Source organism: Branchiostoma floridae, chromosome 10 (assembly GCF_000003815.2).
Source record: "Branchiostoma floridae strain S238N-H82 chromosome 10, Bfl_VNyyK, whole genome shotgun sequence".
NCBI lineage: Eukaryota > Metazoa > Chordata > Leptocardii > Amphioxiformes > Branchiostomatidae > Branchiostoma > Branchiostoma floridae.
In genome coordinates this window covers 17,074,323-17,099,752 of record NC_049988.1, presented here as the reverse complement: position 1 = coordinate 17,099,752, position 25,430 = coordinate 17,074,323, and the positions used below count along the sequence as shown (strand labels likewise).

The 25,430-nt window shown below is 40.4% G+C and overlaps 3 protein-coding genes and 1 non-coding gene across 4 annotated transcripts; 2 read left to right on the top strand and 2 right to left on the bottom strand.

The window, feature by feature from the left end:
* The first annotated feature begins 511 nt into the window (after positions 1 to 511).
* LOC118424983 (protein boule-like) lies at positions 512 to 12,943 on the top strand. Its single transcript, XM_035833795.1, has 11 exons — positions 512 to 661; positions 3,968 to 4,132; positions 5,662 to 5,753; positions 8,506 to 8,557; positions 8,695 to 8,754; positions 9,184 to 9,214; positions 9,711 to 9,820; positions 10,272 to 10,406; positions 11,656 to 11,703; positions 12,301 to 12,387; positions 12,935 to 12,943. The coding sequence occupies exons 1-11, from the start codon at positions 659 to 661 to the stop codon at positions 12,941 to 12,943; spliced, it is 792 nt and encodes a 263-aa protein (XP_035689688.1). The 5' UTR covers positions 512 to 658.
* Positions 12,944 to 13,059: 116 nt separating this feature from the next.
* On the top strand, positions 13,060 to 14,565 carry LOC118424770 (extensin-like). The gene is made up of 2 exons (XM_035833505.1): positions 13,060 to 13,210; positions 14,130 to 14,565. The coding sequence occupies exons 1-2, from the start codon at positions 13,082 to 13,084 to the stop codon at positions 14,316 to 14,318; spliced, it is 318 nt and encodes a 105-aa protein (XP_035689398.1). The 5' UTR covers positions 13,060 to 13,081; the 3' UTR covers positions 14,319 to 14,565.
* Positions 14,566 to 17,120: 2,555 nt separating this feature from the next.
* On the bottom strand, positions 17,121 to 25,223 carry LOC118424753. The gene is made up of 6 exons (XM_035833486.1): positions 25,077 to 25,223; positions 24,302 to 24,391; positions 23,325 to 23,372; positions 22,960 to 23,082; positions 19,948 to 20,063; positions 17,121 to 18,915 (listed from the first exon to the last, which is right to left on the bottom strand). The coding sequence occupies exons 1-6, from the start codon at positions 25,221 to 25,223 to the stop codon at positions 18,774 to 18,776; spliced, it is 666 nt and encodes a 221-aa protein (XP_035689379.1). The 3' UTR covers positions 17,121 to 18,773.
* LOC118425191 lies at positions 20,851 to 20,973 on the bottom strand. The gene has a single exon (XR_004832282.1). It is a non-coding gene; the product is annotated as a U5 spliceosomal RNA (small nuclear RNA).
* Positions 25,224 to 25,430: the final 207 nt, after the last annotated feature.

Sequence of the window (25,430 nt, the reverse complement as noted above, 5' to 3'; positions counted from 1 at the left end):
ACTGGTAGTGGTGTGTGTTCAACTTCCATACTCTTTCCCGAAACCCAGTTTGGAAATGTGACCTAACGCCTAAGCTTCTTCTTCTGTCCTTTCCATCCTTAAAGCAGTAACGAAAGAAAAAGAATAAATACTTTTCAAAGGAATACTACTGATAGTTCAATGGGATGGGACACTGTATGTAAACTTACTCTAGATAAATATGGTTAGAATCTTTTTTTTTAAAGCGGATAACAAATTCTACTTCTGTTATGATAGGTTCTGCACGTCAGATAACAGATGACAGAAAAGAGAAAGTGTTACTATCAAGTGTTTAGCGAACAGTAAGTGGTTTCTCCCAACCGACGCTCAAACGTTCTGCCAATCAAATTCTCGGACGACCTTATGGTGGCGGAAGCTGTTCGTAAAATTGTTCTGGACAGACATATTTGGTCAGAATAAAGTTCTGTTGGAGCTACAATAATTGTCACACTCAGAAAAGGGAAAGTTTTACTGTCAAGCAGTAATGTAGCGAACTACACCATAAGTGGTTTCTTCCAACCGACGCCCAATCGCCCTGTCAATCAAATCCCAGGCTCAGACGACCAGACTCCAGGCCCATGGGACATTTTCCACACAGCTGTGCTTTCCAAATACGTAGACAGACTCTACTGACAACAAGATGGTAAGAATCCTTTCCTCAATTTTTGTAAGAGAGCATGTTTTAGGTATGTTTGGCTGGGCGATTTTCGTTCTTACGATGTAGGTGCTACACATGTGTGAGTGACGATTTTTGAAATCGCCGAGCGCAGTTGCAAAATGTGGACCAATGTTGTGATGATTCGGACGGAATTTGTGATCATCTGTCTGTCAGAGATTTTGCGCTGACGATCGGAAATCGTCCCTTACATCTTCGTCGGCAAAATCTGACAAAATTCGTGGCGAGATGTTGTGCAGAAGTTGTAGATTTCTGAGGGAACATCTGAGAGAAAATGGAAGTGAAGCCATGCTTGTGTGATGTCGGACACGGGTAACACGGGGCGGGCAGAGCCATATTTGAAACTGTGCGATAAAAATAGACTCCGGCTCAGCCCTGGAAACAGGTGCTTGCAGTCGCTTCAAAATTCCCTCTAGATATTGTGGACGATTTTGGTTTTGTTTCGTTTCCAGCCGAGACAGAAAAAGGCTGAAACAAAATGTAAATATACCAAAAATATCGCCGTAGCTTTGATCGAGAAAACTGTGCGACACAGCAGTTTCTAAAACTGACGAAATGTGTGCCATGTAGGACTATGATAAACTCAAGTTACCCTCGATTTGTTGATATGGGAATAAAAATGTCACTGATGTGTAAAAAGTGTTATTTCACAGCTACTTTGTCAGAACTGTTGAAATTAGATTAGATTAGTTGTCGTCTGCACTGGGTAGTTGATTGTTGATTAAAGTTGAACGGCCGTTTTCCCGTTTTCTCTGACCAGTTTTCAAAACCTTACAAGAAAAAACCATCGTCTGGACTGGATGTTTTTATTCCCAACATTAGATCTGACAAAATTTTGTTTGTCTTTTAAAACGATACGTGTTCCGCATTCCAAAGTTGCGATATTCCAGGTGAGTTTTTTTTATTCCTGTATTATTTTACAACGATTTTTTCTGCCTTACATGTACGTAAACAACATTTGTAGATGTAGTTAACCCTCAAACCACCGTAGCTTTTTTGTGACGTAGATTACCGTATGGGGTCAAATCTGACCCCAAAACGTTTTGTACGAATACAGTTTTTTTTGTGTGAATCTTTTTGTGATTTGTATATATGTATAGTTTCGTTAATATATGCGGGACAATCTGACATGATTAGGTGAGAATACTTCTAGCTCATTATCATAATTTATGCAAAAGATCATGAGGACCACATTTTGCACCGACGCTATTCAGACCGGGAAGGAGGTTTTTGATGCCTGTACCAGCTTCAATGCCATATAGCGCCTGAATGGCTTAGGCTAGGGCCACCAAACTTGGTAACTTTATAGAAAACGTTGATAGCAAACACTTTCAGTGAACAAAGTATGTTCATAATTTTTCCTGTTGCCATGGCAACGGAATTCTGACAGACAAGTATATTACGAAATTTTCTAATTTTGTATTAAACATTTAAGTTTTAAAGTTTTCTTGGCAAATAACAGTTGTTTATCACATCTTATAAAATACAACGTAAATTTCAGGACTCAATATTAATAATTTATGCTAATATGATGACGTCATCAGTCAAAATCTAAGATGGCGACCGATTTTACCTAGATGACGTAATAATGTCGTCATATAACATGATAATGGCACAAAAGTTGCTACAATAATTTTGGCTTACATTTACATCATTCTCTGAAAATTTTGTAATCCTACCATAAGTAGTTTCGGTGTGGGTTGCAAAAGTTTGTTTAAAAAAATGCTGGGGTCAGTTTTGACCCCACTGGACCATGCATAAACTTTCGAGGATAACTTAATCAACAATGAACCAATCTTGGTAAAAACGTATAAGAAGTTATAGGACATATACACAAACAAACTCCTGGAAGGAAATTTGTTTTCGACCCGAAATGACATAATGGCACGCAATGATATACGCCTGGGGTCAGTTTTGACCCCATACGGTGGTTTGAGGGTACAGAAAGTCGACACATCTCTACAACTCAGTTTGGAAATAATCATATACGGTACAGAGTTGAACTGAGGAGAAAAGCCGCAAAAATAGCAAAGTCCTTTTCTGTCACAGAAATCAGATTGTAACGTGATCCCTACGAACAAACTAGACTGATACGTTACAAACGGTATTAAAACAAGGCCTAGGGAATCTAGCCTGTGCAACTCTGGGGAATAATACACAGACGTTGTTTTTATCCTCGTCTATGTATTACAAGTGAACACGTTTTTCCTTAGAGTCGCATCGGCTAAAGGGAATCAAAAACTAACTATCACGACTTCACAGATCCAAATGGAACCGAGGAAGGTACCTACATTTAACAAAAGTTACAAAAAACTCTAAAAGCTTTTGCTACAGGTGCATGATTGATCACAGAAATTCTTCTAGTGGTTGTTGGAAAGACACCTTCTTGTATTATGCAGGTGTATATCTACAGATACATACATTGACCAAGCACTGTAGAATTTAAGGTCGACTAGAACGTTGAAAAAAACAGATTCTTTTCCTATCTTTGTTTAATCTATCTTATCCTAATTTGTATCTTTTAACTTACTCAGCCATTTCTTTTCCATAGCCTGGATACCATCTCATGCAATTTCTGCTGTCTCTTCCATTTCTTTTCTGCCAAGAGGCTGAATACTCTATTGCAACATTCAAAATACATGTACAAGAATATTCTTAATAAACAATACATGATAAAATACGACCATCAAATGTACATTTATCCCTAAATGACAATACGTAATGAAATATGATGATGATCAGTACTTACACACTGTTGTTTAAGAGTAACAATCTTCAGCTTAAGTTTGGATATTCAGTTTAAATATTTTCAAAACATGTAAAAACACTTGGTCAACTAAGTTACATTTGTATTCCAATTTGGGCATACTTGTATGAGGTTGATTTTGTTCTTTTATTGGGGAAATATTACAAGCAAGTAAAAACTTAAGACAAAATATTACAAAACAGTATGAACTACAGAGCTTTTTCAAACTGTAAAACTGGATCGAGATCACTTTTACATTCGTTCTGCCTTTGCGATTGGTTTTCATGGTAACAAGCAAAACTGGAGAACCAGTGGCAACTACCAGTATATCTTTCCCTTCCTTTTTCAAACTGTAAAACTTCTACCATCTCACTACTTTTCTCTCTCTCAGTTGCTTATATCATGGTAGCAAGCAAACATTGAGAACAAGCGGTAACTACCAGCATATCTTTCCCTTCCTTTTTCAAACTGTAAAACTTCTGCCTTCTCACTACTTTTTCTTCTTTCTCTCTCTCTCTTCCCGCCAGAGTGAACATTCCACGTCCAACTCTCCTGCCCCCCTCCCCACACCTCAGAGGTCTACTTCAATATCCCCTGCAAACTCCACCTGTTCCACCAGCAACGTGACTAAAGCCCCGCTCTACGGAACCGTTATCCCAAACAGAGTATTCGTGGGCGGGATAGCGTATAACGTATGTATGTATGTATGTGTGTATGAGCTTTGGGACTGAGTGAGTGAGTGTATGTATGAGAACGCACTTCAGGTTTTTCTGTTGGGATGGATTAATATAAAAGCAGATTGACACTCTAACAAGATGTATTTTTTAATCCCTTGAAGTTGCTGAACAGGGAACAACATCTGCATGAACTTGTTATAACAGTAGGACTGCCAAACCAACTTTGCTAAATGGCTGTCAGCCTTTTGGCGTAACAGTTTAGCATCTGGGTTTGTGATCGTCTGGCGACCCGGATACGAATCATGGGAATTACAAGACTGTTTCTAACCCTTTCTCACATATCTTTATAGCTGGTATGACTGCCTTTCAGCATAACACACCAGCTTATATTCCCAGTACATGGACCAGTGCAGGTAGACATCAGAAACACCTGCACAGCTCCAAGTTTCAAGCTGCATGTTTGACCATCATTCACATTAGCTAGTCTCTACCAGACTCCGGATCGCTGGAAAAATCGTAGAAATGGTACCAATAGAGGAGTAATCTGGCCAGAGGAATATAGCCGGCTAGGGAACAGCACGCGATCTATATTCCTCTGGCCGGCTTACTCCTCTATTCGTTGCATTTCTACGATTTTTCCAGCGATCCGGAGTCTGGTAGAGACTACACATTAGCATGTTTAACAAATATAATGGCATGCTTGCATGTAGAACGACCTGCCTGCGGATGCCAGTGCCTCGGCCGCCACCCTGCCCACCTCGCACGCATGCACACCTGCCGGCCCCATGCAGCTGGCCACACCAGTGTACCCCTGGTGGCACTACCAGCACGTGCAAATCGGAACGCTCTTCAGGGATCGGGTTTTTGTCAGGGGTTTTGACCCAGACGTAAGTAAATTGAGCTGTATAAAGTTTGAGAGATCATATTCATTTGATTACATGGATAACATCCACACACACATAAATTTTCATTCATTTACACAAAAAAAAAATGTTTTGACCATAAAGCAAATTGTACAAAGCAGCTACAAAATGAGTCTTATAATTGTTATACCTGGAAGAAGTATGAGAGTTGACGTTGCCAAAATTTGCGACTGTCTGGCCTTCAGGTCTTCGTTAGGGGGCTTTCACACAGATGTAACTATCCTCATAGTCAAAACTTTGTAATGTCAGCAGATTAAAAGTATATGGTATACCTAGGTTTAAAAACTTGTTGGGTAGACTGGCCTTTTCTACATAGCAAAATAATACAAGTAATTCACAAATCACTTAAAACTGAAAAGTGTTTATGTTTACATTTTTTCTTATCGAAATACAATAATTAAGTGAATAGATGAGTGAACAAATGAATGTCGTCGTCGTCGTCGTATCGTCGCTCGTCGAATGAAAGAATGAATTAATTCATATTGTGTTATGTCCAGACCATACAGGCATATATGACACCAATGTTTACATATTTTTGTGTATACATACATAATATAAATGAAATTAACCATTGATGTATTGTTTACTGATTTGTGCCATGTTGTATCTTCCTGACTGCAGTGTTCAGAGCAGGAGTTGCGGGATTTTTTCAGCCAGTTTGGTGCCGTGAGGGACACGAAGATCATCGCTGATAGAGCGGGAGTCAGCAAGGGGTGAGTTTCAGAAATTCACCTGTCCAGCTTCATAAATTCCACCTGTGTCTAAGGCAGTGTTCTCTTAGTCTTGATCTGTGTAACACAAAGCTGTCTCTAGGACTCATCCTTCCATCCCATGACGGAAATTCTGTCTCAAAGATGAAGCTGTTGAAAAGGTACTATCATAAGCTTAAACTGACATATTCAATACCATCATAATCAACAACATGGGCTCTCAAAACAATGAGTGGGATGGAAAATTAACTGGAGACAGTCCTGGTGTAACACAACCTCTGCTGTCCAGGTCTGTAACTGGCCCTTCCCCTTAGGAAGCTAGCTGGATAATGAAGAATGAAGACCGTTATTGTACATTTTTGCCACACAGGGCTAAGTACAGGTCACAACAAGACATGCTGAAAGATAATGAGAGGGAGTGTCATGGAATAGAAAACACGGAGAATTGAAGTAGCATAACTAGTATGTGTATAACATATTAGTTTTTGCTATCTGTAACCCTTTCTAGCACTTCCCATGAGAGCGGTAGGTAACTATCTTACTTTCCCACGGGAACGATATTTGTTTTGAGCTGATGATGTCCTAAAAACGCCAGATATAAGTAATTACAGTTGACCTTAGGACTGACCCCAACGTCCAGTTGAGACAAAAGGTAATTAAGGCTGACCTTAGGTCTGACCAAGAGCAGTAGGGGGCACTTCAGCTTTGGCCTCAGTGTTGACAACAGTACACAGCTCCTACAGTGCCTACACAGAGCCGACAAAGGAAAAGATGGTCATAGCTCATGCAGACATACATTGTAGTGCCGACAAAGGAAAAGATGGTCATAGCTCATGCAGACATACATTGCAGTGCCGACAAAGGAAAAGATGGGCATAGCTTGTGCCGACAAAGATAATTAAGTTGGCAGAGGTAACAACCGGGGGATATGAAAAGAAGTCAAACCCCACAATAGTAATGTAGGTTTTATAGTCATAGTCGATATTCTGTATGCACATTCAATCAGTTAATCTTTGTATGTTAGAATTTAGATTATTTACCAATTTTCAATCACTCCATGTACAGTATTTGATTTTGTTCACTTGCAATAAGCCCTATGGGCATGAATTTGCAATAAAACATTTCAACATTATAAAGGGGAGAGTGGAGTGAGAGTGGGGGCTATTTGGCGCGAGTATCAGACCGAGCAGGTCCGAAGAGAGTAAAGCTAGAGTCCCGCACCGAGCAGGTTGAGAGAAGGGAGTGGAGCCCGTCTCAGACCGGGCAGGGAATAAAGAAAGGTCTTCACTGAGTTCTGGCCACCATCACAGGAGGATGGCCCATGATTGGCGGGCTGCTATAAGCAAGATTTAATCAGGCTAGTGTTCTCTAAGGTGGAACAACACTGATGTAAGCATAGGCATAAGTTTGACTGTATCAGTCAAGTAGATATAGAAGTCCCAAATCTACTTTTGTTAATTCTCTTTTTCATATGTACTCACTTAGGCTAATTGATACTAACTACTTTATGTCTTGGGGTGGTGGGAAATGGCGCACAGTTATTTATGTTGACCTAAGTTACCTAAGTTCATTAGTTAAAATAAGATATTAAACTTGAGTGCAGCGCTACATTGTCCTTGTTATGTGTTTTTGAATATAGAAAAAGAAAAAAAAACACTGATGTGACTGAAACAACAGGTGTCCTCAGCTTAGGGTCACAGCCAGTTTGTTGAAGTCTTTATCTTTTAGAAGAGTGCCCACTAGTATATCACATTACACCTGATACATGTGTGGGGAGGTACTGGTCCATGTAGTGTCCCAGATGAAAAGATAAAGTACTAGTGGTAAGTCCTGAAGAGAGCCAGAGGTTGCATTTAAAATTTCATTCTTTCATGTTTCTATTAACTTGTATCCAAATGGCGTATTGGCAAAATTAAACCATCCTGAACTCAAAGGTATTTTCAGGAATTTGCTGCTCTCTGTGTGTCTTTAGGCACCAAAAGACACTAAAACAACAGGTGTCTCTAGCTAGGGTCACAGCCAGTTGTTTTAGAAGATTGTCCACTAGATCACATTACACATGATACATGTGTGGGGAGGTACAGATCCATTTAGTGTCCCAGATAAAGAGGTAAATCCTGAAGAGAGCCAGATCTACAGCACCCTTAAGGGTAATGATCCGTGAAATGACTTCTTGTGTTACTAATGCCTACATGTCATTGACTAATGGCATGGTTACAGGTCTGTAAGCATTCATCTGGTCTTACAGTTACATAGCCTGGATACCAGACCCCAGCCCCATCTCAAAAATAACATGATACATGTAGATAGAGATGGATAAATTAGTCACCCTCAACCTGCACATTTCAGATTTATTTGTTTGTTTGTTTGCTTGTTGTGCACAACCAGTAAATCAACCCTTTAGAGTAATAGCCATTAGGTACAAAACTGTTGTGCTTTACACAGGGTTGGACAAGTCCACTTGCCCTTTTGTCCAAGTGCTTGCCTCATGCGACAAGGGAATTTAAGAAAACTTGTCCAGCCCTGTCAACAGCTAAACACACCAGTTTTGTAAGTATACTGTGTAAGATCAGCTAAAGGGTTTGATCCACTCACACCAGGAAGGACCCAAGCCTACTATTTTTGATAAGTGTGGTGGCCTGGTGGGTTCTTAAGGTGTGCGAGTTGTGGTTCTCCTAAAACATGGGACCTTTGACTTTTGATTGAAGACTACAGGGTTTTGGTAACATCTTTGGTGCATCTTTATTTCCTACAGCTATGGTTTTGTGACCTTCGACAGCCAGGAGGCAGCTGACAAGGCACAGCAGGTGAATTGAAATGTCCGGTCATTTTTTTCGTCCACAATGACAATATATAAGCTGAAGTAATCCATGTATTTTCTGTCATAAATTATTTAAGGCATTGCTTACCTGTATTTTTGTGACATTTGTAACTTTTTTTACAGAACGACAACCTGATGTTTAAAGACAAAAGGTTGAATGTAGGCCCGGCCATCAGAAAGCAGGTAAGTGGAATTTCACAACTACCTATGAAGTGACATGTATATTTTCTTGACCAGGCAGGAAGAAATAGAACATCTTATAATGTGTCAAATCTAAGTATAACATATAAAGACTTAAAGAACTAATAGCATTATCAATATTGTGTCAAGTTTTTTAATCTCTTCTCATTGAATGTTTAATGTTGGACTTATAGCATTGCGTCAAGTATTTTTCTCATCCCATTAAATGGTTTATGTTGTAACTTCTCGAAACTTCAAAAATGATAGAATAGTGTCAAGGTTTTTTTCTCTCTCTTCGTTTAATATTTTAAATTGTACTTCTACTCAGAATACCAAGAGGTTAGCTAACCTAAATGTGTTATTTTTGTATTGCTTGATGAAATGTATTGTTGAAAATCTCTCAGCATTTTCTTTGCTTCTTTTTTTTTCTAGTCTCCTTCCCTTCCATCACCTTTCCGTCCAGGTGAGCATCACTTGTTGAAAGTTGAATGAATCTTTAAGTAAAATCTTTTAATACACATTCATATGATTTCCTATGTTGTATGCAACTACCCTAGAGTATGTAGTATCTAATTTTTGTGCTATGCAACCCTATGATGGTCCAAGACCAGTGGACATCCGATACAATGTTATATCTTTATGTGTGCTCCTGCTAGTCTGTTTGTGAACAGCATAACTCATAAGAAGTTCTGGAGGGATATTTCATTTTTCACATGTCGGCAAAATGAAGATGCTCATGCTTAGAATTTGGGCCCCCTGTCAAGTTTCCTAGGTACTGCAGCAGAACTTCTGTTTTTGATATCTTGTTAAATGTGCCATTCTATAACATTGCTGTACCTTTTAATTATCAAAAAGTAGAGATACTGAACTGAAGTTAACCAAGATATGAAACCATAATAACAAAAATTTTGTACCACTGGATGGATTTTTATGCACTGTTTTTGCTTGTTTTTCTCTAGAGTCTTCCTGTTCGCCCTACTTGGCGGATATTGGTCCCAGTACTTCGTTTGTTAACAACTGGAGTCTGCCGTATGGGTACATGTGCCCAGATAGCTACCTGCCTCAACAGGTAAATTCTAGAATTCTTTGTTTGGCATCTTACACATTGTTACTTAATATTCTCTCCGACACCAACTTTTTACAAATTATGTTTTTCCGCCACAACAAAAAGCTGACCAGTCGACAAGTTGTGCACTGTTTCAGTTATTTGACCTTAAACATTATTGAAGCTGAACGACTCAGTGGCTGTATCAACACCATCTTTAAATTGCAGTTACCAGGAAACAGAGATCGTGGTAGACCAAGGAAATCTTGGAAGGAGTGTGTTGCGAAGGACATCAATATGCGGCCTTTCCAGTGTAAACCATGAAAGTGTGAGGACTAGCTGACTGCTGCCCACCCATGTCAGGGACCCCAGCAGCAGTATAATCTTTGTCTAGATATTAGTACAATGTATACTACTACATATTGTGCTACATACACTTCAGTTCAACCAAATGTTTACATTTCTCTTGACACAGACAATAGTCGGTCCCTCAGTGCCTCCATCGCTGAGCCCCGCCCCGATCATGCTGCCGGCTGGACCACCGACCCACCAACCCTGCAACATGTACATGCCACAGGGCCCACCACAACAGTCCTACTACCCCAACACTGTAAGTATAGAGAAGGTAGTCCTATAGCACACCAGTCTTACTACCCAAACACTGTAAGTATAGTAATATAGGTAGTCCTATAGCACACCAGTCTTACTACCCAAACACTGTAAGTATATAGCACACCAGTCCTACTATCATGGGTTCCGTAATGTAATAACCTTTTAGAGGCCATTGGGTTGTTATGCATTGTGTTTGGTACAGTATTGGAAAGTGGTAGCCTGGGTACCATCCTATTTCTACCGGGGCTTTTTTAGTGCAGTGAATGCAAGGAGTGGCCGATAAAAGTAGGAAGTTACCCGGGCTAAGAAAATGGGCCCATCAGGATGATTCAGCCCTTTGCCAACTGGGGCAGTCAACTCAGATACTCAACTTGGACCATTTAACCAAACCCTGGTCAACTCTGCCAGGGGTTAAAATGTGGTACATGACAATTGTTAACAAGGACATTTTGTTTCACCTATCACATCAAGTGAACCAACAAGTTTATCCCATAACCTCTCATGAAAGCGAGGTCACCGGTAATACATCTTTGTCAGCTGTGAAAGTTGCAAGCAGGCAAAACGTTAAGCTGGCTTTGAATAAGACCTTTGTTGGCTAATTGGGGTTACTTGTTTCACCAAACTGGGGGAGTGAACCTGCTCTCAGACTCCAAGACTCGCCTTGTTAGTTTTCAGACATTCGCTTCCAAGTGAATTGAACAAGGCAGGCATTATTGCATGCAAGATTCTGTGTGCCCAGAGTTTGAAGATGAACTTTGCTGTTGGCCTCCATGAGTACTGTAAATGCATTTAAGTTCGCGGGGATTTAAATTCGCGGTAGCGGGAAAAAGGACTTTTTGCGGTGATTTTAAGTTTGAGGTAGCACCATGCACTGTAGTCTCTTACTGCAATAGAAAAATGTTAACTTGGGTTTTAAGCTTGTTGTGAAGCGGCCACCATGAAGATTGCGAACATTAAGCCACCGCGAAAGTTTCTGCATTTACAGTAGTTTATAACTGCCATATAGTATCACACTCCTTAATGTTTGGAATCACATGGTAAACTCTAAAACCACTGTATGCAGCATATGTAAATAATTTACGTTTGTGACCACATCTGTAAGCAGCGATACTTATTGCTGCAGTACTATATAAACCAGTCAGAATTGCCCTCAGGAAGGTGACAGACGGTCACCGAAACGTTGGTGAACATAAAGTTGTGGTTGTTTAAAAGAGTCTCTTAATTCATTTGCTGATGGCTCTTTCCAGGCTGCAGGACAGCAGTACAGTACATCTGGCAGGGAGTGGGCTCCTCAGGTAATGTTAAACACCACTATTGATTGTCAAGAAGTGATGTTTGTTTGTTTGTGTCTTTAACTTTGTTTATGTCATTAAAACTCAAATGGGGCTACCATATACCTTTAATTAAGGTGATGAAAGAGTAGGGAAAGGTCAAATGCATCATACATCATTTTTCATTTTAAATTCAGGTAGACTTTACAACTACAAACCCATGATTCCCTAACATACCATTATGAAGATGGTGTTTCGATTGCAGGCATCTGTGCTTACAAAATTGTTAACTTATGAAGCCTCAGTAACTTTGCCACAAGGGGACTGAGGTACCATCTTTGGCATACCTATTTATCTTGTGTTCGTGACCTACATTTCAGGATGAAGTCTGCCATCCCCACACTTTGTTTGAATGCTTACTACTAGTATTTCAATTCCTGCACAAATTCCTGCAGAATTCCAAGCAGAGGGTGGGATCACGAAGATAGTAAAAAGTCCCGACCAGACTTCTACTATCTCCATGACTCCAACCTCCAATCTACATGAAGTGTTGAAGTCCTCCATCTCTGATTGCTTTATTTGAAGATGTACTATTTCACTCCCTGTCTTGTTTTTTCCCAGTCTCCACCAGCAGCCATGCAGGCACCCCAGCCCATGACTTTTGATGGCTACGGTCCTGTGTACCAGGAGATGGTACCTGTGGAGATGGTAAGACCTTTATTACCAAGAATAAAGTATGACACTATCTCTTGTAGTCAGGGGCTTGTTTGGCTTCCCTCCTTTTGGCACTGATGAAGAACTCCCAGTTTTTCTGTCTCGTTTTCATAAAAAGTTATGGTCATAATCCTTGGGTGGTAGGTATTGAAGACAATAGAGCTGTCCATGGCCATAGTTTTGCTTTGTGATGGTAGTTCAGCACCAAGGACAGGCATGCAAGTTTTCATTTTGTTTCTTGTCCAGTCTTCCTATCCCCAGGGCTGTGTTGTGATGACTGTTCTTCAGGTCTTTTTATCTCACGCTCTCAACATACAATGGTCATGATTTGTCTTATCTGGGTAACAGAACAAGTTTTATTTGTTTTCTTGTCTAGCCCTTATATCGGCAGGGCTGTATTGTGATGACTGATTTATTTCTTTTAGTCCTCGCTCTCTTTTTTTCTTTTAATCCCTTCCTCATTCTATGATTATAATTTGTCTCGTCTGAAAAGAACAAGTCAGGTTTTCATTTTCGAATGAAACCTCATCTATTTTGGTAGAATCCATAGTTTTCCAACACAAGGAAGACACTTACCATGATTTTTCAGAGGATCTCGCCAACCTTCATCAGATGTCTGATTCACTGCGCTGGCGTTCATTTTTGTTTGCTTCTTGTCCAGCCTTCTTATCCACAGGGCTGCGTTGTGATGACGGCACCGAATCTGCCTCCAGAGGCTTCTGGGTACATCTCGATGTCAGGAGTTCCCATCATGCAGCAGGTACAGGAAGTGAACCCCCCACCTGAACAACCCCCACCACCTCCTGTCTATACCCAGGTAACAACTTCAGTCCTTCTTTGCTAGGGCTATGTGCCAAAAAACCTGTACCTGTACTTGTAAAGTTGTTTGGTTACAGATCTGGACCTAAATGCTTGGGCACAGGTCTGGACTTTAACAATTAGTATACCTGTACCTGTACCTGTAAAATTGTTTAGGTACAGGTCTGGACCTGAACGCTTAGGCACTACAGGTCTGGACAGCTGTTGATTTAAATGACGCATCAGTTGACACCACTACAGATAAATAAATCCAGAATCACAGTGACAATTGTGTGATAATCTTGCACTTGAAATCAAGTATCGGTAACCCAAAAAGTTTTTCTTCTCACCATACTGAAAGGAAGTATTATGACATGATGTTTTGATACGATTATTAAAAGAGAGATAGTTTGCAGCAGTCACACTATGTAAATGATCAGCAAGTGGGCTGGACTTGCCAAATGATTCAAGAAATACTATTAGATAGTGTTGGACATGTTTGAATTTGCTACATTCCTTTGTCACATCCAAATTGTGTCCTTTCACTTCTCTCATCAAACTGCTTGGCACTCAGCACTAATGAGGAAGAGACTGGTAGTTAAAAACACATCACTACCAGAGTACCAGTGGACAAACCCCCTGCTGCATTGGCTTGCACAAATGTGTGGCCCAAGGGCTACAGAATTGGAGATAAGCGCTATCCCTAAGCATCTGTTACAGAGGCACGGGCAACTTAAACTTAAACTTTTCCTTTAACTTTAATTACCTTGTCCCCCCAACGACCTAGAGGTCAAGGGACTAGGTAGGTACATGTTGGTAGGTAGGTCTCTCCAAATGCCTTTCAAGAAATACAGCTAGATTTTTTTATTAAGTGTTGGACATGTTTGAATTTGCTAAGCTCCTTTGTTACATCCAAATGGTAACTTCTCTCCATACAGCACACGAGGAGACCCACCACCTTCCACGGACCTCCCCCGGCACGCAGGTTTGCGAGAGTTGGCACGGGACGCCCGCGCACCCTGCCCGCACGACCAGTGCTGGATGCGGGCAAGCCAGCCCCTCAGGAGGGGCAACCAGTGCCGACCCTGACCCCCCCACCAACCCCTACCCCCTCCATCAACAACTAGGGCTTTGTACTGTCATTGTTCTGTGGTTGGGACCTTTTTTTTTACTGGCTTTTGCTCTGTGAAAAGTTGGTCTTCTTGTATGCTGGCTTAGCATAGCCAGAATGATGTGTGTTACCAAACATTTAAAGTAAGTGTGAATCAACAACTAGGACATGTTTGGGACAACAACAAATAGTTTTTTTTCTGGCTTTCGCTCTGCATTTCAAAATAAATGTTGGTCTTCTTGTATGCTGGCTTGGCATAACCAGTGTTACTTAACATTCAAGTGTGTCAATATTACGTGTTCAAAACTTTGCAAATTTGTATCTTGTGACCCTGATACAAATCAAATACGCCATGCAGTGCCTGGGCATGCCTTAATGCACAAAACCTCAGTAAGAGTTTTCCGCCTATGTACATGTATGTGGCAGTATAAGTATCACTTTTGTATTCTGTGACTATGAAAAAAGTCAAAGTGCCTTCAAAATAGGTGCCTTCACATGGGAGTATCTTAGAAGCATACTTTACCTCCACTATTTTACGCTTGAGGTACATAACTTAGGAAATAGACATTAGGATATTTACAGTACGTACAGACAATTGTTTGTCTGCATTTCGACTCAGTGCTATCAATTAGCACAAGCCTGCCTCGTTGTAGAAATAGTCTTTGTTGTTGCTATACACATATCTAATAGCAAAGTTCATGTTCAGATCATGTTACCCATATACTCTCTAGTATTGGTAATCTTAAGGTGGTATCTCACTGCACTTGGGGCACCGGTGTGGCACTGCAAGGTTTGAAAGATTACTCAACTTCTTTCAGAGAATTAATTTTTTTACGTATTGCATATTTTGTTGCCTTCTAAGTCATACTTTTAACGTATTACGCAATATCTAAATTACAAAGAAATAGGCGAAATTGATACAACAGTGCTGCAGTGAACGAACCCCGCAGTGCCACACCCATGCCCCAAGTGCAGTGAGATACCAACTTTACTGTTACAGTATGAATGATGATGCAAATATTTTCTTCAAAAATCTTCATAGGAAATTTAGGTATAAATGAATGCATGAAAATATAATTTCATAGGGATTCATGTTCTTTGTAAATGATATATAAAACAAATCCCTTAGTAGTAATATCAATCATTTAATTGAATTTAGCTTTAATTGAATTTAGCATCTAGTTGGATGGCCAAGTGGTATATGGCCAAGTGGTATATAAGTGTGAGGAATGGGTTAAGTTTCATGGTCATTTATATGGTAGTCCTCAAAGCATCTAAATGTTCTAGTAACCAGAAGTCATACATTGGATGGAATAGTATAGCCTGTCTTCCTTGTAACAATAGAATAAGCTCTGTAAGGTTGTATACAAGAAGCTTTTTAGATTCCCTTCTTCATCACAAATTTGATTGAACAAGAAATTTGAGAGCAGTCCTTGTTTATGTGCACATGTACATGTGTAGCTCACAAAATGACATCAAACTTTTGATATAGATATTTATATTACGATCCATTCTCATTTTAGTGATTATTTAAGCCATATTTTATGACAACATAATGAATAAAATACAGTCATTTTGTCAATGGCAATGTGCCAAAGATGTCTCTTCTAAGACTTATGGAAAAATTAAAGTCTAGAAGTATAAGAAAAGTTCTGAGAATGGTTGAAACATTTGAATAAATATTAGTTGAAGAAGAATACTATAAGCCTCTATCAGTGTCACGGTTTTTGTTCTTTCACTTATATGTATTCTTGCAAGCTGGGAGGCACGCCATACCTTCGTTTTATGATTCTGTGCATTTAAATTACAACTTTGAGCCCTATATGGAATACAGTTCACTAGTCTAGCCTCTTGCCAGGCTACAGAAAGTAGTGGGAATTGCAAATAAACCAATGACAAACCAAAGGAGTTTGCCAATCAAAAACTACAGGTAATGAATGACAAAGGGAGCTATCTGCTTTGAGACGGCTAGCTCCTCCAGTGTGTTATGACTATTTAGCCAATTTCTATTCTTTTCCAGTCTGGTATAAAGAGACCACACTAGCCTAACATTAACCTCCTTAAATGTCTCTATGCGTATGGCTTATTAGGGGGCTTATGTCTTTGGGGGCTGATTTTATATCACCATGCCCGTAGCCAGGGGGGGTTCGGAAGAACCCCCCCACACGCTCAAAAGGTCCGCTTTTTCAGGCTCGAAGGTCCACTTTTTCATGTCCAAGATTTTTTTTTCAAAGGCATGACTGATTTGCATTTTTCCCTGATAGACATTTCAGCCAATCGTAGTGAGTCTATCAGCAAAATTTGCCCCAGAAAGTGCAGGAAATGGCTTTTCAGAGGGTCCAGATTTCAAAATTTCCCGGACCTCCATTGAGACACCTCGCGCCTTTAGTGTCGGACATGGTGAAAATATGTCGAGAGAGTTGGCCTCAAAGACTTACGCAAATGCCTTGTCATTTGTCATTGAAATTCCATTAAACTTCGCAAGCGATTTTTGCCCGTCAGAATGCAGGAAATGGCGTTTCAGAGGGTCAACATTTCAATTTTTCCGGGGGAGCATGCCCCCGGACCCCCCTAGCTCGATGGTCCCACTATTACTAAAAAGAACCCCCCCAACCAAAATCCTGGCTACGGGCATGATCACTGTCTTCTGATACCACCTGGTTTCCTAAAACTCGTAAGCCTCCAAAAGCCTGACCCATAGAGCCTACCAAGAGCTGGCTCAGTAATAGTATATAGCTGCTAAACTACATTGACTCCTTACATCTTTTAAAATTCAACTTTTAAATTAGTCAAATAAAAGAAAACAGCAACAGCCTTGTTCCACACTAAATTTACTTTTATTGTTGACAATCACTTGATAATCACCTGTACAACACGGAAGCTCTTGGCTTCTTTTACAAAAGAGGTAGAAAAAAAATGTGATTCCTAAGCTCCATTACATAGAGAACGATTTATACAAAGGTACAATGCTATTTGTCTACATGTCTTCCTTCTTAGAAAAGCAAGCAGCATTCATTCACCCATTTCTTGGAGAATGGAGTTATTAAAAAAAAGGTATCCTCTTCTCCAACAACATATGGCCAGTTCTCTTTCCACACAACATTCCCACCAATCCAGTGGTACTCAAAGCTCAAAATACACACTAACACAAGTAAGGGCTGATATTATTGAAGCTGAGCACCTTTTCCTTATATCTACCTACACCAACCCTGCACCAGTTAAAGTAGTATCCTTGTATGTATTAAATGTAGTAGCAGATTTATGATGAAACCAGGTCCACAAGTCAACATTTTTTTATGGACGAATATGCTTTAAATGATGCAGGTAAAATTTGCTTGGTGCAGGTTGTTCTGAAAGTTACGTGTAAAAAAAAAATGTATTTCGAACATTGAGTACTAGCACAATGTGCATACCTGGATTCACTGTACCAAAATAGTAACAATTGTATATCTTAGTGGCTCTTTCTTACATTCAATACAAAAGGCACTGACTGTTAAAAGTGTGACTTTGTAAAATGAAGCTGCTTTCGCTCCCTAAAATGGCATTTCTTCCTTGTTTCTAGATTAAAGGTTTTGCTAAAATGTCCTATGAAAAGGCTCAGACTAAGTTATATTCCTCTAATAATATTCAGATCACTGTGAATCACTAATTATAAGTATCTAACGATTGCATTATATACAGATTGATCAAGACTATGTACTTTTTAGAGCAGCAAAAGATAATGATTATCAGTTAACGTTGGTCCTAGTGATTGATATTATCATTTCAATAGTGAATTATCCTTACTTATGGCTAGTTTGATAGGATGAAAGATGTCTACTTGAGAGTACTCGCTAAAAGGTAGAAAAATTGTCTACTTTCTAAGTAGTTATCTAATGTCTAGATGACGTCACACTTGTGTAAGATGGTATAGCTGGCATCCGTTTAAGTTCAGAATCAAGAAAAAAAGCGAAAATGTACCAAAACTTCTTCTGAAAAACCCTATTTCTCTCCTCAGTATTAGAAAACCACCCATGTTAAAGAACAACCAACGTGTGTTCGATCTGTTCCATGATTTTCCTCCAACTGTACCAACCAAGATAACAGTCTCTTCAGGTAATGGACTAAATCATTCTTTTAGGACAACATACTGTTGGCCTATGGCAGACAGCTGTATAAGGATATGATCCTATCTAAGGCAGGGAGATGTTTGACAGACAATCAAGAAACTAACATGTCAGTAACCTGGGCTTGAAATACAGACAATTCTTCTAGGTTAACATTTCAGGCTCACCATTATGACTATTCACCTAACTGAAGAACAATGCCTTCAGCATTTGTAGAAACTTTTCCAACTCAATAAGTTGATCGTAACAGGGAAAGGTAAAATGTATGTCAAAACTCTGGTTTGACACAAACTAAGAGGAATGATTCTGAACATCAATGGTACCAACACTACACCAGGAAACACAAAGTGTGCGACAGATTATCTCTACTCATCTGCTGGCAGGGCGCTCATAGCCATGTTCTCTTCCCCGTCTTTGCTGTCCATCACAGCCACGCCGTTGTTGTGATGCATGGCCGGCCGGCGCCCCATTAGAGGTTTCCCGTACCGACGTGGCGTCCCTGGCTTCCTACGTGAAACAACCACATGCAATAACTGTACCCAGAACAGTGTTTAAAGTATAGAAGTGCCCATTACTACCTTAGCGGTAAAATAAAACGCAACCTGTCAACTTAAATGAGCCCTAAACTACACAATCAGCCAACTTTTTGAGAAGTCTACTTGTGGTGAATCAAACAAAGACAAGTCCTGGTGCCTCAACAACCCATTAAGAGGTCAAGAGATAGGTGAGGCATGGATACATGTATGTCCTGCTGGGCTGTCTCCAGCTTTGATTTTATTCCCATCCCACTTATTGTTTGGGAGCCTACTGTTGCTAAATCTGTAATTTTTTGCTTCCTGAAATACAATTTTAATTTCAACAGTTTCATGTCATAAACCTTTTGGACGGATGGGGTGAATTTTTTATCCGTCTCAACAAGCAAATTTGCACCCTGGGACAAAGGACCTGTCCTTTCAACAGTCTGTATGTCCTGTTCAAAATTTAGCTTTCTTGATAATCTAAAACACAGCTGCTGAATCATGGAGCATGTGCATCGTGACCTATGTGAAAGAGCTTATTGAGGTTTGGAAATGTGACGTAGGACTAAGGTAATCTCCAAGCAGATCCTATGGTAGCAAAAGCTGGCAGAGGAGTGAAGCCGGGTTAGGAGTGTGTTTGGCTACCGGGGATCTGCCTGCACTGAAACAGGGAGGAGCATTTCTATTCAGCGATGGTGCTGCTGCCCCTCCCTGTTGCCATGTGCTAATCATTTTACGAGCAACTTACACTGAGACAAAGTCTTTGACCAGCACATGTCCCAGTTGGAAGTTAGCACCAAACAGGAAGGAGGGCAATTAGCACCTACACTGCAAACACAGTTTGAATGGGAAACAATTGGATGTTAATAGCCTTTGTTCTAGCCGACTGGGGGCAGATTTTACATGGCAAATGTGCACCTCTTGGCTGACTACACTCCTTGGCCAGTTTGGTACTATTTTATGCCATTGTAAGATCTGCTTGGAGATTAGGACTAAGGTATTATTGAGGTTTGAAACTCACCTCCAGCTGACCATGCCAGCGGTCCTGGTGTAGTCCACAGCCGGCACCGGAGTCTGGACAGAGTAGGTCACGTTTGCCTGCATGGCTGGGTCAAACGCTGGCATCATGGGCGCCACCTGCGGAAGATGGGAAGGTAAACAAAGGTAAAGAAAGAGGAGCAATGTAATCTCCCAGTAGAGTCTGGACAGAGTAGGTCACGTTCGCCTGCATGGCCGGGTCAAAGGCTGGCATCATGGGCGCCACCTGGGGAAGGTGGGAAGGTAGACAAAGGTAAAGATAAAGAAGTCATCCTCAACAGAGGTTAAGAATGATGCTTTATCAAACAGCTAATACTATGTGCTAGAAGTAGAAGGCCAAGGGATAAGTGAGGTGAGGTGATATGACTCGCTTTATACAGCGTTACCCTTTCTACCGGTATTCTCTTTAAGTGTGTCAGTAATTTTTTCCCTTAGTCTCATACATTGTTAGGGAACCTAGGTTGTTAATTTTCCTGGTTGAATCTGTCATTTTCAGTTTAAAACCTCAATGGTTATTTTCCTGTTATGAAATTCAAATTATTTGGACAGCTAGGGTTATATTTTTTCAGTCCCAGGAAGCAAAATTCCATGGTTTGTGGTGGGCTCTTTAGCATCCAAAGGACCTACATCCCACAAACAGAGGTAGAAAAACCAAAATTAACAGCAGGTGGAAGTTTAGTTGCTAGTTTCTGTTCTATCACAGTTTTTGTTGGGGTCTGGGCAATTTATATTTCACTCTTCTGTACTAACTCTTTTGTATACACCATACACTCTTTTGTATACGCCACTCTTTTGTATTCGCCAAAAAGTAGTTACTCTTGTGTACTGGTTCTAATCTTAGGCTTAGCAAAGGTGTGTTGGGTGTGGACTTCTTTGGTTTATTAGGAGCCCTGCACAAGGCAGGGCAGAGAAAAATTGTTTATAGACTCATTGATTGTTCCCCTCCACGGAAATCTTTAGTAAAAGGCGAAAGATTTGTGCGTGGTGGATTGAAGGGAAACCAGAGTGATCTGAAGCAGGCTTGCAATTTTGAGACTAGGTACAAGTCACAAATTCCTTTTGTGGCAAAACTACTGACACAAAATCCTTTCTCTACAAAATCTATAAGACCAAGGTGCATTAAAATCTCTTAATCATTTTGGGAATAGCTTATTCTAATTTTTCACATGAACACATTTATCAGATTTTGTTCTCTATTCCTGCAAATATTTGACTGAAAGTTTGAACTGCAACATTCATTTGTATATGCCGCCACTGAGAACAAAGGCTGCTGGGAAATATGATAATGAGATGCGGGTGTGGTGCTGTGACCCTGAATACATGGTGTGTACGTACATTAGACACTTTCATAGAGTCGATAGACAAACCAGTATTTTCAACAGACAAGAAGGATCAAAACTTAGCACAGCTGTTGGGTTTCAAAAGACCATTAAGTGTGACAAATCTTATTCCTTTTCCTTGGGTCAATGTAGTCATTGTAATCCAAACTGTTCACAGTCAAGCTTTGCCCCCCTCCCTCCCCAAAGTATCCCTTGTAGTAAGACTGCTAAGTAAGAGCAAGGAGGTTGAAAAAAGGGATCCCTTTGTCAATTTTAGGTTGGCCTAGGTAACAAAACTGTTTTCAGGGTCTCCATTGACTAGCTCCTTGGTTCTAGGGCCAACAAGCCCAAAACGAAATATTGACCCCATGAGTTAGACCCCTGCTTGTATGTAGGGTACTAGTATTTGGCAAATTTGTAGATAATTGTTCAAGAGTTGTCTGTCCGACTGTTAACAATGTGAATTGTATTTGTAAGGTACTACTAATCTTGAACATACTAGAGTATTTCTGATAAAACAAGTGACAAAGAATAACACAAATTTGTGCTTGTGGAATAAATGTTCAACTGTGTTTGTTTGAGTCATCATTTTGGCAACTGCTGTACATGTTGTGGGAAAGGATGAGGTATATCAGGGTACAGACAGCAGGGTTCTCCCTAGAATTTTTTAGTATAGTGGAGGGGCAGGAAAAAAAAAACACGAACCAACGCTGAGCTTTCATGAAAATGCAGATGGTGTCAAATACTAAAAGTATGATATATTATAATATTCCTTTGTTATGAAGTGGCAAAAAGACTATTGTACACTAGCATAGCATAGTCATAGAATGTAGTTCCTAGCACCTTTGTATTTTTCCTTATTTTACATGTTGTTTGTACCTGCAATTAGCCCTCGGGCAAGAACTTGCAATAAACATATCAATTGTTTTGATCATCGCCCATTCAAAAGTTTTTGCAGACAATGCTGACTGGAAAAGTGATGCCCGCACAAAAATCTGTGAATTCTTATTAATTTTAGCAAAACTAACCAAGAAAATAGGGAAGAAACACAATTTCAAAAGGAGTATAGTGGAGCTGGGCTAGGAGTATAGTGGAGGGCCTCCGTTATTCCATCCTCTGGGGAGGACTCTGGACAGCACCATTAAAACAATGTACATGTAAATACCGTGAAATAAAATACCGTGAAATAAAATTAGGAATTGTTAGAGGCGAGCATAAACAGTCTCCTGGCTCCGGGGATTCAAACCTGCCAAGAACTTGAACCCCACTATTAACAGTCTCCTAGCTCAAAAGGGTCAGACCCATTTAGCATGATCAGTTTGGCCAAGGAGCTTATAAGCTCCTTGGTTTGGCAGCGCTTGACTGCCTTGAGCCCTACTGTTGCAGAATCTAATCTCCAAGCAGATCCTACTGTGCCATAAGATAGTATCAAAGCTGGCCAAAGGGAGTCAAATGGGCAATGGTAGCATAACACACTCCTAGGCCGCAACACACTCCTACTCCTAGGCCGTAACACACTCCTAGGCCGTAACACACTCCTAGGCCGTAACACACCCCTAGGCCGTAACGCACTCCTCTGCCAGCTTTTGATACTATCTTATGCTAGTTGCTACCGTTGCATCTCCTTGCAAATTAACAGAATCACAAACAATATCATGAACTTCTTGAAGACTCACCTCAGCCGGAGTAGCCTCCATGATGCCACCCATCTCTGCTGGGTAGTTAGGGGAGGGGTAGTACTCCACTCCATATGCAGGGGGGCTGCCATAGGTGGGTGCAGCCTGGGTCACAGCAGGGTTCTGTAAACACAATTGTGGACACTCTTTAGTCTTTATACATGTAAGTTTTAAGCCCTTTCCACACCAGATTTCATCAAAATTTTTATGAAAAAAACTATGGTAAAAGGAAAGCATACTATTACAAGGAAGGCATACAAACATATCATAAAGTTTCGAAGGACTAACATGTCAACATAAAAATACAAAAAAACACACACAATAAAACAAACACAGACACAAACAGTTATTCTCTTTAGACTTACTTGTCCAGCCCAGCGCCATTGTTGTTGGCCTCCCCACTGTTGGCCAGTCTGAAATTCAGAAAATATTATTGGAGACATACAGGTACAAGTACAACTTGTCAGACTTCCTTCTGCACCATATCACGAATACATAAGGCATTTCTTTAAGTGTTTATTTGCTTATGATGCACTTTTTCTAATGGCATATCAGATATGGAGGCAGCCCACGAAAACCTTTACAACCAAACCGAACAATCCAAATTCTTCCTACTGAAAAATCAAAGCCCAGCAAACATTTCCCCTTTTCGTCATCAGAAAAACACAAATTACAAGTCTATCAAAGCCAGAATCATACAGCATGCTAAGGAGGCTACATGTGCATGATCAAACCTGTTATTCTAAACCCTCCTGTTTCACCATGACCCCCTGAAAGCTCACACTTCCACCCTGCCATTTCTTGAAGCACCCTGCCAACATGTGTCAGACCTTCACCCCTGTGGACCATTAATCTTGTGAGTACCCTACATGTTGAGTCCCCCAAGCATAGATTTTCAGTAGTTCCTAGGTCTAAGGCCCGGTTTACACGAGGCAAAAAAATGACCTGTCCTAAATATGTCCTACGATGTTCAATGTGCGGCATGTGTCCTAGGACACATTCTTGCGGAGGTTTTTAGACTGCCAAAAAAGCGTTGAATGTCGTAGTAGGACATTTTCAGGACAAGTCATTTTTTTGCCTCGTGTTCGCCCTATGATCATCATCAATGATGGGATATCAGAGAAACTAGCCTGGATGCCAGACTTTTTCCAGGGCCTATAGAGCTTAACTCCTCGGCTCTAGGGCCAACAAGCTCACAAGTAAGTTCTACAACACGATAGATATTATTGAGATTGGGCAATAGTCTGGTATCTAGGCTACAGAGACACATGAATATGTTGAAATAGCAACTCTCTCTGTTTTCCACTTTATTCCTTCTAAGAAAAAAAAGTTCTTTACTCACAGATGGAGTGTTGTAAGCTGCTGGAGCGTAGTGTTGTTGTGGCTGCACGTATGGCATGGCCAGCAGAGCCTGGTGAGGGAAGGGTGGGGCCTGAAAACATGAAGCAACAGGAGACAATGACATACAAGTCAGGGCTAGAAATACTGGGTGCATGTGCACCCAGGTGCACCCAAAATTGGAGCTGTGCACCCAAATATCTTCTTACGTTTATGTATGTAAAGATGTCAAAGTATACTAGTATACATCATATTCTTGACATCAAATGTCTGTCATGGTACTTGTTTAAGAATTTGATAGCTTGTAACTAAGTTTTATTATTAGGTTATTACTTAAACTTAAGTGGTGCACCCAAAATTTTTTTGGTCGCCCAATTTTTTAAGCTGGGTGCATCAGTGCACTTAATAATCCCAAAAATGAATTTCAAGCCCTGCAAGTTTATGTTGTCAAAAAAACTGATTGTGCGTGCAATCATTACTTGAATTCTGAGAAAATCTGAGACTCAGTGAGAGTGACTAGGAAAGACAATCAATGGATGGCTGCAGCTAGATTTATCTTTCAAAATCTTCAGATTAGAAAGTTTACCCAGCAGGGCATGTAGTTGAATTTCCTGGTTAAAAATGTCATCTAAAACTTATCTGAGTACATTTTCAAGTTTCATGAGGGATGAGGCATGATTACTTTCTGTCACAACAAGCAGGTTTCCGTCCCTGGACGGAAGGAAAGGTTCTAGAGACAGCCGTGCAGTGAATGCTTAGGACATAATGTTGACACCTACCTGTGGCACACCCTCGGGGGTGAAGTAGGCCACCCCATTCTGGTAGGCGTAGCCGGGGTAGGGATTGTAGACCATCCCTCCTGCTCCCGGCACCACAAAGTCAGCTGAGAAAAAAAAAACAAAACAGGAAAACCAAACATGAGACATCACAGGTTTCCATCAAGGCAAGGAGGGACAAAACTGATGAACCAATGTTTTTTTTTGTCCCTCTCAATTTGAACAAGAGATACAAATGTATCTACTAGAACAAAAATAAGTTTGGAGAGCCACAACCGAATGTACTAAAAATGCCATACCATGAACATAACGCAATGAGTGACATTTAAACATAGGAAGGTATGTGGTTGCCAGTAC